At 39.1% G+C, this 14,124-nt stretch overlaps 1 protein-coding gene across 2 annotated transcripts in view; it reads left to right on the forward strand.

Annotated features, from left to right (window-relative positions):
* gabra2b (gamma-aminobutyric acid type A receptor subunit alpha2b) overlaps positions 1–11,689 on the forward strand; it is a 36,704-nt gene extending 25,015 nt beyond the window's left edge. For both annotated transcript variants that reach the window (XM_006781855.2, XM_006781856.2), the window contains exons 8-10: positions 4,953–5,105; positions 5,654–5,856; positions 8,598–11,689. In XM_006781855.2, the coding sequence (XP_006781918.1) occupies positions 4,953–5,105; positions 5,654–5,856; positions 8,598–8,906 (665 nt within the window). In that variant the 3' untranslated portion in view covers positions 8,907–11,689. The remainder of the gene's footprint in view (positions 1–4,952; positions 5,106–5,653; positions 5,857–8,597) is intronic.
* Positions 11,690–14,124: the final 2,435 nt, after the last annotated feature.

Raw genomic sequence — 14,124 nt, forward strand, 5'->3', positions numbered from 1 at the left:
CAAAGTCTAAGACCATATTTACTGAAATATGTGTGATCGTTCTGCTTTTAATAGAACTAGAAAAGGACTAGGTTTTTCTTTCTTTCTTTCTTTCTTTTTTTAATTAGTCAGCAGTGAATTTAAATACAGGCTGAAATTATACCTGCAATGTTGGGTTTTAGTTTGAAGTTACACCGGAGAATGAATATGTGCATGCTACTGCATCCCTGAGTGTTCCACCAATGTTCCCTTTAGGTATCAATTACCAGTACACAGTATTTCCCCAGTGACTGAAATCCCCCATCAAGGGAATCCCTTCTGCAGTTTTATTATGCAAGAATACCCTTACATGGACTAAATTTTCCTATATAGGTTAAATGGTGTTTGATGCCTTGGTGGAAGGCAGAATGCCTGCCAGTGGCTGTTTCTCTTGTTTAGCTAGTCACTCCACATTATCTGATTGGCTGACTTTAAATTAATCATTCATTACTAGTGTGTCAGTGTGTGGTGTAGCGTACTTGCAAACTAGGTCATTTGGCACGAACTAATGCACTCTCTGGCTTTACAGGGACGGACATCTTGCATAAGCCTGTGAACATACCAAGACACTGTTAGAAGAATCTCACAATTCAAAATATATGTTTGTTGTCTCAGGAACATCTTTTTGTTGAATGCATTATTCATAAAAATCCAAGCCTGAGCAGAGCTGAATGTAGTGATGCTTTACTTCACACAGTGTGGAAAGTATTGTACTACTAAAGGACAGCTTAACTAAAGTGTTTTTTCTTGTTTGTTAAAATGCCTAAAATGTTTTCCCCTTCCCCCACACATCCAGCCAGTACTGATTAAAAATAGCATTCATTTAGAGTTGTTTCTGTACATTTAGCAAATCACATACTCTTAGCTCTTAAGGGTCTCCTGGGGGGTACTTCTGGCTCTTTAGCTGCTAAATACTCCACCATATTCATTAGCAAGCTGCTAACTTCATCATTTTGTTGGTTTGTTGCTGGGCAGCTTTTAGTTTATGGTGGCTTCTCTGCTGATACCAGCTGCAGGCATACAGCTGTCAAAAACACTACTAAATCAGTAGCATTGTGAGACGCCTTGTAACTCACTAGTTAGAGCATGCATCCCACGTACAGGAGCTCATACCTTAATGTGGCATGCTTGGGTTTTGATTTGCTGTACTACCCCACTCCCTCATCACGCCTCCTGTGTTATCTGTAACTGCTGCTGTCGAATAAAGAAGAAATAAGAGTAAAACTGTGGCTTTTAAAAAGTGTTCGTTTTGAGGCTCAGCATATTTTATTTTGGCGAGTGACCATATTTGGAGAACAAAATAGAGCAGACATATTAGTAGCTAATGCTGGCTATCTAGCTTAGCTAGGTAGTCAAAGGGACACTAATAATGCTAGGGATCCTCCTGAAGGCAAAAAATTCCCATCATTGTGTGACTCCTCTTGTTGTAAAAAGCTTGCAAGTTGTATGAAAGTGTATGGTCTTGTTGCTGACCCCTTTAATCAATTTTCCGTTGACTTCATGAGTTCAGTCTCTGTATTCAGGTCATACTGATAGGAATCTTTTGTAATATAAGGCACACTTTAAATCCTTTAATTTTCTCAAAAATCGACAATGTGCCTTATAATCCAGTGCGCTTTATGTATGAATTCTGGTTGTGCTTACTGACCTCGAACCGATTTTATGTGGTACACGGCGTTTAAAAATCTGTCAAAAAATGTTTTAGTACGACTTTGGTAAGCTACGAAGCCACACTGCTTGATGGATTGTCGGAGATATTACCTAGTCAGGAGCCTCGCTGAGTAATCTGGGTCCAAAACTCTGTCAGCTTCTGGTCCCAAAGTCAAACGAACACTGCGACATCACTGAGAGGTAAAAACTGCTGCTTTACCAGGTGTAACAATTAAGTTTAACATCTAGGTATCCGTGAAAACAGAATTTATTAAATTTAACGGAGTTAAACATGATATAGCATATTCTGACTGAGAGATTTCTGAAACAAATTAAAATGTACAGCTCTGCTATCACTTCCGACATAAAGAAAGACAGAAAACTAAACAGCAGTGACGTTTGTAGCATTACTGAAGTTGGACTAGCTGGTATCTAATGATGTGCTCAGTGTTGCCAACTCCTCAGTAAGGAAAATCGCTATTGGCTGTCCTAAAAGTCGCTAAATGACATCATCGCCTAATTTGCATAATTGGTCATGCTAATGTAATTGTAACCTAGGTTGTTGGAGAGAGAAATAACATTGTGGAAGAGACATAAAGTGAGTAAAAAACGTCCTAAATGCATTTAGAGTTTATTTAGAACTACAAATTAAATTTCTTTTAGCAGTCTTTGTTTTTTTCAATGTCACAATTCCAACCCTGCTCCTTTATCCGGGCTTGGACGAAATAGGTACTCTGGTGGAGTTACTTTGTGTGTGTGTGCTTATAAGTAGTTTTAAACCTTGTGATCCACAAAACAGCATAAGAGTAAAAGAAGAACTGACTGCGTTACAGTCAGTGCTGGAGCAGTGGCTTCGCTCATGCGCGATTCATTTGCAGTTTGGACGCACAGATGTGAACATCTGCTGCCCTGATAGCAGCTGGGGGAGGACTATCCTCCACCTGTGAGTAGTAGGAGCGATACTTGCTTCACATCAAAAAGTCGTCATAAATAAGTCTCCAATAACACCAGAAAAGTCGCCAAATTTGTCGCTAGTCATCTGAAAACTTGCTAAATATAGCGACAAAGTCGCTAAGTTGGCAACACTGGATGTGCTACGTGATCACTAGCATCACAGCTATGTTAGCATAACATAAACACAGTGAAGCTGGAGGATGAACGCTAACTTTTTTCCACTTGATAAAAGTTAGCGTGAGGGTTCCTGATGGTTAGGGACAATCACATGGCAGGATGCTGTAAACGGACCAAAACTTCAGTCAGGAGAACAACTGAGATTATTCATCCACAATACGAGGTTAGTCATTAATATACTGCAACTACATGGGAATAGAGCAGCTGCGAGAGAATTCAACATTAATGAATCAATGTTACGGAAGTGGAGGAAGCAAGAAGAATGAGTTGAGTAAAGTTGTTTCGCTTAATGTGCCTTATAATCTGGTGCGCGTTATGGTCCGACAAATACAGTAGGCTAATTTTAAGGTTATTATTAGAGTCAGAAAAGGGAGAATATCCAGGATATGCTCACTGGGTAAAAATATGTCAGTCAGAAGTATTTGGGCAATAATGTACTGTTTCTGTACATTGTGTCATTTCATGGTAATTTTGCAGAAAAACAAACAATATTTCCCATTACTCATTTCTTACACTGAATTTTTTATTTTATTTACGCTGCACCTACAGTTTAATTATTTCTTTATTTCCTGTAATAACATCATTTGCTATCCCTTTATTCTAATGTACTTATCTAATTGTAGGTAACTATAATTGCATCTTGTAATAAAAAAAATACTGAAATTCCTTTCAGTTACAGGGGAATTACAGCCTTAGTCATGGGCCGAATTATAAAATGTTATCAAAATGTTATCTTTGCCTGGAAAACCATTCAGTCTGACCAACATGACAGGAGCTATGATGTGTACAAAAATAATGAATGTATAGCATCAGTTGTTCGGATAGTATTTCTATAGCATTTCCAAATAACACATATTCCTTCAGTTTCCTTTGTATAGCACGTTCCCAGAGACTGAGGCGTTCTCATCCATTTAGAAGGGAACCTTGTTTCCTACACTTGTTTTGTGCTTCAGTGAGCAACATGACAGGATTACTATCTTCATGCTATAATTGTCTTCCCTCTAAGTGAAGTGATCCCAAGCTTTTCCAGAGAAGACTCATCAGCATCCATATCCTTGCTTGTACATCCCCTTCCCCCATTCCACAACACAAGCACCGGACCGGCATGCAAATTAAATTACAGAAGATACAGTGCTCCATAGAGAGTACTGACAGTGCACTCGATTCCTCCAAATTCCTGTGCTAGCATGTATGCCTGTGTCAAAGACAGAATAAGTCTTCACGTAACTGCTAGAAACACAAGCAGCACAGCTACAGTGCTATTAAAGAAAGAGAGGGAATATTACAAAAAAAAAAAACGTCTTTGGGGATTATTCTGTGGAATTGACATCCCTTCTACCCCCTCCTTCCCACTGCTGAAAAAGACTTTCCTCTTGCCAAGTGGCAGCGTATATCAAGGCCTTCATTTCAAAATTCGTGGCAAATGAGCTATGTTTCTCTGTTCTGTTGCCACTGGTAACACATCTTTTTCTTCCCATGTCTAATCTTGGCTTCTCTTTGAGATATCTTCTGTTTGGAAAGACTGCCTGATACTGCAGCACTGGCACAGTTTCACCGCCTTGTCAGCTATTAGGCTTTGCTTGGTGGCCGGGAACTCTTACTGCCTACTTTTGCATGTGTTGATGGATTATTACTGTATATCCACTGTGCACTGCTGACAGTTAATCTATGTTTAATACTGCTTTGTTGTCTTAAAGCTTGAGATATAAATATAATATTTTAACAATGTGAATTACATAAATATACAGGCACAGGAAGGCGTGGGTTTGCACTTGCATAGCTAAATTGGAGTAAGAAGATATTGTTTCCAGTTGTGTGGGTTAAAACACTTGACACACTCATTCATCATGGCCCTCACTCCGGTTTTACTATTTTTACACTGATAGATATATAGATTAAAGAAAAGTGTTTTCATTATGAATAATAACCCAGTTAGATGAAAGTCACTTAACTTACCTTTCTTCCCCATTCTGATGATCAACAAGTCATCTTGACTAAGTCTAGATGCCTAAATGCACCAAGTTGAATGAGGAGTTGAAACGATGTACTTAAAAAGTGGCCAGTAAGAGTATATGTTTGATGACAAGAAATCAGAGTGAATCAAGAAGCTGAATTCTTTGCATCATGTAATTAAACCTGATTCTCGTCTGCAGGTGAATATACTGTGATGACGGCTGAATTCCATCTGAAGAGGAAGATTGGCTACTTTGTTATCCAGACTTACCTCCCATGCATCATGACAGTCATCCTTTCCCAAGTGTCTTTCTGGCTGAATAGAGAATCAGTGCCAGCTAGGACTGTGTTTGGTAAGCATATATGACATACATGATGATTGTTAGCACCAGTGTAATTTGAGCTGACTGTTGTAGATGCTGGATTTTATGCGTGTGCTGCAATGGCAGTAAGACCGTCCCCTAGTTTTGTCAAAAATTAACACTGTAAGCTTGAAGGATGAATATAGGGAATTGTTGGAAGTTGATGGGAAATTCTGTGCAAAAGAAAATGGGATAAAGAGAAGGGGGTGGGGGCAGTTCTTACAGGCCCTACTGCTTTTAAATCCAGTTGGCTACGCTACTGCTTGACCTGACTGTAAGCCAAGTGAAAGTAATATTAGTGACTCATCACTGGTTAGCTCACAGAAAGAAATAAAAATACCAAATCTCCTGAGCTCCAGAAGAAATATTAAAAGTTATACGAAATAAGAAAAAATAAAATGATTTTCTTTTCATATGCCTCACTTTGTTCCCCTGCTTCATTAAAGTATTGTGTAGCAGAATGTGTATTACAGTAGAAAAAACCTTAATAAACATTGCCAGAGCTCATATTATTGGCTATCTTCTGTGTCTGTTTCCAGGTGTAACTACTGTTCTCACAATGACAACTTTGAGTATCAGCGCAAGGAACTCCCTGCCTAAGGTTGCCTACGCCACTGCCATGGACTGGTTCATCGCCGTGTGCTACGCCTTCGTCTTCTCCGCTTTGATTGAATTTGCTACTGTCAATTACTTCACAAAGCGCGGCTGGGCTTGGGATGGAAAAAGCGTGGTGACTGACAAGGTAATGAAGAAGAAAGCGCATCCTCTGACAGGCTCCGCCTTCAAAGAGAATTCATTAGCATTGTACTGTATGCTGAAGGAGGCAGTGCTCAGAGCTCAGAGAGCTTTGAAGGCATTTGTTGGAAGCAAAGGGAAACAGCAGTAATGGCCTCTTTAACCTTCCAAGAGTGGAGCCAGAATGCTGCAGCTACTGAGAACTAATAATAAAATCACTCACTCTCTGGCTCAGCATATCGATAAAGAACATAAGTGCAATCAGGTGTTCATCCCCCCTGGTGCTAATAGGTGCCAAACTCAGCCTAGGAAAGGTGAATCCCATCAATGGTCAGATAATGTGTAATTCTTTTGACACGCTTTAATCACAGAGAGCCCTTTCACGTACACTTTGGTCCAACATGAAGCCCCCAGTCATTCCACAAAATCAGTTTTTTACCCTTTATAGCATTTAGTCGAGCAAAACCGAACATTCAAATTACAATCCCTACATCAACAGGGGGCAGAAAAGTTTTAAGAACATAAAGTGATAAGGGATTTAAATTTGTAAATGTTGTAATGTGACAAATGTGGCTTACCTCCACAGAAATAATAGGAATAGGCAAAAATAGCTGGTTAGTATTCTGAGCAGTGTGTCTTTAAAATTCAGTCTGTCGAGTACAGGCTCTATTAGTCATGAGAAGATGGGTCTGTGTGTTTTCTTTTTCTTTCGGCTGCTTCCTTCAGGGTTCAGCGGATCATCTGCTTCCATCTCACTCTATCCCTCACATCCTCTGTCCATCCACTGTCACACCAACCCTCTGCTTGCTCTCCATGAACTTCTTCCTTGCAGCCTGAGCTGTTGTGCTCATTTCTCATCGTGTCCATGCTGGTCACTCCCAGGATCTTCAATATCTTCAACTCTGTCACCTGCATTTTGGCCCCCATCTTTTTGTCAGTGCCACTGTCTTCAAACCATACATTAGGGCAGTCCTCACTACAATTCCCCAGAGGTTGAATGTGCAACACCTTCGACCTTTGGGCAACCATTTTTGATTGTGTGGGTCATCTGGTGAGAGGCAATCTGTCTCCAGCCAATCACCATCTGATTCAGACTGACTGCAGTCACTCTCAGACAGATTGGTGGAGGTTTGTAAGTAATTGCTGTCTAATTTATAATTGCAGACAGATTGACAAAATGTTGCAATCAATCTGAGTTGGTCTGCACCAATTAGCAAAACTCATCTGCAATGCCTTTCTTTGTATCTGTTACATCTACATATATAGAAATTCACATTAAACTGAAATTCACATCAGCTACTTACTTTTAGAGTCCAAGAGTCCAAGTAACTAATGAATGTAAGTAGTTAATGTTCATTTTTTATCACAGATTGCATGTAACTGCCAACTTGAACCCCGAAAGTCGCAAACTAATAGCAGACTGACTCCATCTTATTGCTGTCTTGATGTGCCAAAGTGTCTTTTAAGATGGGAACTGAGTGTGAGTGGTTGCGGGCCTGGTCCCCATCTTTCAAGTAGCCATTTCAAAGCCAAGAGGCTCACAAAATCATAGCACGCGGCCACAGTAATTTTGCTTGTGCCGCTGACTCCAACCATTGTTTTCCCAAGGGCAGGGGTCGGCAATCTTCAACATCTAAAGAGCCATTTTAGCCCCTCCTACCAAACAGGAGAAAAAGAGCCACACACATGGACGGACAGACAGATGCCAGATGTAATATTAGGGGGTTTTTTTTCATAAAGTTTCATTTATTTTTTGCAGCAGCCACAGTGAGGTGCTGACCCCTGCCTAGGGTGACAGTGACATAAAGTACCATTAATCCACTCGTCTCATTTAACTACATAGTGACTTGCCCTTCAGCAGAGCGCTTAACCCTCAAACTACCACAGAAAAGTCTCGATCTGTCTAAGAGTACAAACTCTGATAAACATGTTGTACGACATTACATTTTATCAGGGGTAGAAGGAAAATCAAGAAATAAAATTTAGGTATAAACATAAATTTAAAAATAAATGTCTGGATAAACATCCAGACATTTATTTTTTTTTAGGAAATGAAAGCAAATCTTGCATAAAATCATTTCAACGTAATGAGAAAACAAAAACAGAGAGGACGTGTTCTGGTCAGTGAGAAAGCACAAAATCTCAACAGAAATGATACCTTCATGCAAACAATGAGAAAGATAAAAAGCACTTGATTGTCTTAGCTATAACAATTAATTACCACAGGAGTGGTAATTAAAGTTGCTGGCTCATATAAGTGCAGGCTCATCTTATATAGCATGACGGGTAGCATAAAAAGACAACAAAAGGAATTTTTTCTGGAGCTGCTTAATGAAGCAATGAACCATTATTTCCTTTAACCTGAAAGGGAGAATGCAGATTATCAGAGGGCTAGGTTTGAAGAAAAGTCATTAAAATGCAGTGAAAGAAATCTTTCATCATTCATTTGAAATTGCAACTGTAATGTAATTTTCCTGTCTCCTCATAAAGTTTTAATTTTCACCACGAGGTGGGATATAAGATGGGTGATGGAAGACAGTATTTAGACCTCCTGTTCATGGATAAGTCTGCCGCAAACTGAACATCCCTGGATAAAATAAAAGTGGTCTTCATTCTGACTTTGCAAAATGTGCTCGATCCATTACCGGGGTCTTTCCGCTCTCTTCATGTAAATGCATTTTGAAATTCAGGGGCAGATGGTGACAAGTAAAGCTGCCTTTCCAGGTAATCCTTTTGGTCTCTCAACAGAAGAAAGAGAGAGCCTCCATCGTCAAGAAGAATAACGCCTACGCTGTAGCAGTAGCCAACTACGCGCCTAACGTGACCAAGGATTCCAGCACTCTTCCCACCATCGCCAAAGGCGGAGCGACGGACCCAAACAAGCCCAAAGCGGATGGCAAGGCCCAAGAAAGCAAGAAGACCTTCAACAGTGTCAGCAAAATTGACAGGTTGTCACGGATTTTGTTTCCTCTTCTCTTTGGCATCTTCAACCTCGTCTATTGGGCAACCTACTTAAACAAAGAACCCGTTATACCAAATATGGTCCCCTCTGTTTAAGAGACCAGTTTTGATAGCTTCTTGTCTGGGGTCTAAGTAATGAATCAAATACCTCCAGCAACTATGTACACAAACCTTTGCAGAGTGAAGCCCTGGACTGCAGTGTGACCCTCTATCTTCGCCTGTTTTCTACACTGTCTGCAGCACTTTTAAGAGCCCGGCTTTTTGTAAATGTGTATGTATATTTATATTTATGGTTTCATGGTGACATATATTGTACGAGGACTCTAATTAGAGTGCATATTTCTTTCAAAGTATGTTTCCAGTTTCAGTACGTGGCTGCTGTACATACAGATCCAATGAAGAGTAAACACATAATCACTAAGAATCACGTTTGATTTTGGATCACTTCTCAGTGTGTTGAATTCTGCTGTAATGCCCACTTTCTTGATATAACAGTATATATTTTTGTCTCGAGTGAAAGGGACTGACTATCGTTTGATTTCTTTCTTCATATAAGAGTCTTTCAACTCTTTTTCTTTATTTCCAAGCCAATGCAAAAACACACTTGTATAGTACTGTTACAGTTTAAAGCTTGTTTTATTATCTTTGACTACAGGTATGGGGCTTCAATAAAAAAAAAAAAAGAAAGAAAGAAAAAATCTCCAAAATTATCGAAACACTCCCAGATCCTGAAAGGCTGTGAAAAGAAAAAGATATGAAATGAGAATGTGTGGTTCTGCCAGCTCGATGTACCATTTGGGATTACAGGACAATATCGCCAAAGAAACAAATGATACACTATAAAAAAAGACATATTTCCCAAAGGTTGTGCATGTGTAATATTTGTGTAAAAAATGGGAAAACTTCAGAACTAGCTATATACCCCAGAAAAAATAATTTATGTACAACAACAGCAGATAAACGGATTAGTTTTAGATCTTTAAAGGGCAACAGAAGAATTCAAGATTACCCATAAAAATAATTTTCTCTGGCCATCAGGGTGCGCAGATGACCCCACAAAAAATAAAACAGAGCGGACAGAAGTGTTGCTTTAAGTGGTATTTATGCTTCTGTGTTAAATATACGTTGTTGTTATGTTGTAACAGCAAACCCTTTATGAACTTGCGCCTGATGTGGACCTACCTAGAACTGCTATTACGTGTTGTGTTAATGCAGCCTGCTACAACTATTCTTGGCCTTCTGTTCGACTCTAATTGGCTCAAGAACGTCCAACTAGTGTTCTGGCAGCAAAACTGCAGAGTAACGCAGGCACCCTGCCACAAGTGCAAATGCTGGCAATGACAAACATGTGAATTGTACTTCTGCGTCAGATCCGCAAGGAACATTGGAGAAATCCAGAGTTTCCACAAAAGTTTTGCAAGATCCTGAGAAACACTTTTCCCTGCATTTATTGTACTTCCATTAGTGCCCGTGAAGCTGTCCAGAACACTGCAGGTGGTTGCTAATGAATGTAACCAAGGCCACCAGGTCAGGGTACGCCTTGCCACGAGTGTTTTCCCTTACAGTAAGAACTCTCTTCAGATGTCTCTCTCTTAAATAAAGCTCTGATTTAATGACATCACAGTTTAGCCCAAACTCAAAATAAAACTCTATAAATCTCTCCCGTGGGTGTGTGTCTTCCGTCGCTATGGTTGTTTTCAAGAACTCCATACTGGCCTGGAAGTGCATGGATGTAAATCAAAAACTTCTTCTGGATTTCGCAAAGCTTTTGTGGGATGTCGCAAAAGTACATCTTCATTTGCACCTGCCCCCCCTCCCCCCAATGTCCCTTGTGAGGCTCCGTAACATTGTAAGTTACGCCATATTTGGAACCCCGTTTTAACCCTACACGGCAATCCATATATGTAACTACACATCAGGTTGCTGCATAACGCAATGACTTGACTGGCATGGAAGGTATATAGAATAGGGATAAAAGGAGTTTCCGGTTACTACGGAAGTTAGGACGTCGATTTCCCGCGGAAGTCTAAATCATGCTTTAGTTGTAGGCTCTGCAGAGATTCAACACAGAAGTATAAATCTATAATGCTAGCAAACACTTTGCGTATTTACACACCAGCAGAAACTAAACAACATGAACATTCATTTTTTAAAATGTAAGTTGGATGTTTACTCACCTTTTTGTTCTATTTTATTCTCTTCTGAGTCCTTCCATTAAATATATATATATATATATATATATGAGATGTCAGTTATAGGCAGGAGACTGTTTCACAGAAACACCAACAAGCTAATACCAGAGTATTTATTCACACCTTTATTACTTTACTTTTAGTTTAGTACATCTATTTATAATCAGGGGTAAAATCGGAATAATTTCATGGGTTTATTGCTCTTGTATAATACAAATGCTCATGTAACTCAGTCTTTAAAGTTAGGGAAGTATCTTGGTGGTGGTTAAAATCCTGCAAAAATGTCCTTTGATCTGTGAACAGTAAGAGGATGCTGGACTCCAAGAATGAGAAAAATGTATTGTTAAACCTGTTTTGCTCATGATTACTGTATATTGTGTGAGAAAAGTCATGTTCAGCCCCATATCAGCAGTCATACATGATACTCTAAGGTGTAAGTTTTTCCATGACGTGATATACTTTTTCTTCACATGGGTATTTTAACTTAACTTCTCTTGATTTGTTTGTTGAAACAAACTTTGCATGGAGACAAAATCTATGATTTTTATAATTTATTTTCATTATGTCGTTGGCTATAATTCATATTTCTCCAACATCCTGACAGAGTCTTAAACATTCCAGATAAAGGGATTGTTCACCAGGTGGATGCTTGATTGAGTGCACTTTTTAATAAAACACATTATTTCAGTTCTTTATATCTGGTTTTTGTCCTGACTTTGGAGACAAGAACATAAATGAAGAGAATGAACTGCGTAGCTGCTTATTTTTCTTTTTAACTGTAAAGAGCTTAGTGAAGAAAGACACTGAAGATGGCTACTTTTGTTAGTCCTTTAAGTTCCAACCTTTAAGTCTACTGATGTACAAATGTTCAATTTATTTTTGTGTTGTTATATAAGTTCTGGGTACTTTTAATCACTGTGTTGGTGAGTTTTAAACTTGCTATTTAAAGAGCTAAAATTAACAGTTGATTGTAAAACGCCTTCACAAGTTTCGAACCACCATATATAGTTAATTCCTGAGCCTGCACAGTCATGTTAAAGTTTTCACAGGACTCTTCAGTTCTGCAAAAAGCTAAGTATACTGCTTCCATAGGATTTAAGATGATAAGTAGCAGCCAGGTGCTGGTAATTGAATGCACAATGAACAATCTTCTTTGGAAAAACCAAAGTGGAGATGCTTGGCTGTAATGCACAGCACCACAATTAGCAAAAATGTTGATGTATATTAAGTTGACTATGAGGCCATCTGTCTCACAGCAGAGGCTTTGCCCAAATAAGGTCATACAACATGCAAATGATCCCAAGCAACATCGATCTGAGTGAAACCCAGTGGTGGGACCTTTAGAGAAACTCAATAAACTAAAGCAACATTGAGAAAAAGAATGGGCCAAAATTCTGCATAGAAAACGCTGCTTTTTAAAGACTATTTTTACATTGTGGCCATTAAAGTTGTGATCTTTCGGGATCAGTAATGATGTTCATCCGGTCTTTAAGTGATGACGCAAGAGCCCTGCTTCCGGGTCCAAACTACTCTGCGTTTAATATGGCTGTTGTGTTTTTAACATGTTTTAATGCTTTGTATCTTGTTCTATTTGATCTCGACAAGCCCTTAAAAACAGTCAGTGATCACTGTCGGCCTCTCTCGGTTTTTATTACCACTGTTCATTTTAAAGCTCAGTTTTTAAAACCTTACAATGTAACTACAGCCCAGCCCATGCAGCAGTATATTAATGACTAACCTCGTATTGTGGATGGATTATCTCAGTTGTTCTCCTGACTGAAGTTTGGTCCGTTTACAGCATGGTTGTCCCTAACCACTGGAAACCCTTAAGTTAGTGTTCATTCTCCAGCTTCACTGTGTTTATATTATGCTAACCATAGCTGTATAGCTAGCCACAACGTAGCGCATCATTATATACCAGCTAGCCCAACTAAAGTAAAACTTCAAACGTGACTACTGTTTAGTTTTCTGTCTTCATTTATGTCTGAAGTGATAGCAGAGCTGTACATTTTAATTTTTTCAGAAATCTCTCAGTCAGAACATGCTATATTATGTTTAGTTGGAAACTAGCGAGCTAACTTCCTGCTAACTTCTAACTCTGTTAAATTTAATAAATTCTGTTTTTATGGATGCCTGGATGTTAAACTTAATTGTTATGCCTGGCAGAGCAGCCACACTGATCATTTTATTAAAGATGAAAGAATTTAGACAGTTTGTAACAGTGGGTTGCGCCAGTGTTCGTTTGACTTTGGGACCTGAAGCAGAGTTTGGACCCAGAAACAGCTAATGACGTCAGACTTAAAAACTGGATTGGGAGATGAGGGTGGAGTTATTAGCTAACATTAACTGGCTTGGTTAGCATGGTGCATCCAAAGAATGTATGGGTGGATCACACAGACACAAAAACCTGCTATTGGTGGTATATCACTCAAAAAAACACAATCCACTAGAATTTCCCTCATCAAAACTGGAAGACAGACCTCTTGATATTCTATTAGTACAATGAGCCGTACAACAATCAAACAAATTATGTCAGATAATTGCATTAAAGTGCTCTAAATGGCAGACACCACAAATATGGTTCAAAGATCCAGTTCACCGAATCAGTTCAGAGTGAATTTGCTGAGGTTACACCTAAGAGACAGCTGCCTGTAACCCACCTGGCAGCCAGAGCATTCCTGCGCATTATAATCCACTTCAATGCTTAATATAATTTAAACAAGTGAAGGGAAGCAGGAAATTAAATTATAGACCAGAGACTAAAACTCACCAGGTTTTCTGTAGCAGGTTATAAACATGTTTATTTCTGCTGTTACACTAGGGCTTCTTAACATCTAGTCTAACGGGACTGACTCAGCCTCAGGTTCTCATTCAAAGAACTAGTTTTCTTGCCACATTGGCTCCATCTCCGAGGTCACCGTTTTTCATGCTTTCATAGGGAAACAATGTATTTTACAAAGTGTTTATTTCATATTTCAGACCTAGTAGAAAGTCGGATTCTGTCTTTCTATATCTTTTCAGTGAAGCTAGTTAACATGTCAGCATTGGGAACTGCTATATAAACAAATAACAGGGGTTGTTAGATATCATTTAGGTGTATCCTTTAAAGCACAGATTCTTGA

The sequence above is a fragment of the Neolamprologus brichardi genome, chromosome 2, assembly GCF_056152115.1.
Source record: "Neolamprologus brichardi isolate AB-2024 chromosome 2, ASM5615211v1, whole genome shotgun sequence".
NCBI classification, from domain to species: domain Eukaryota; kingdom Metazoa; phylum Chordata; class Actinopteri; order Cichliformes; family Cichlidae; genus Neolamprologus; species Neolamprologus brichardi.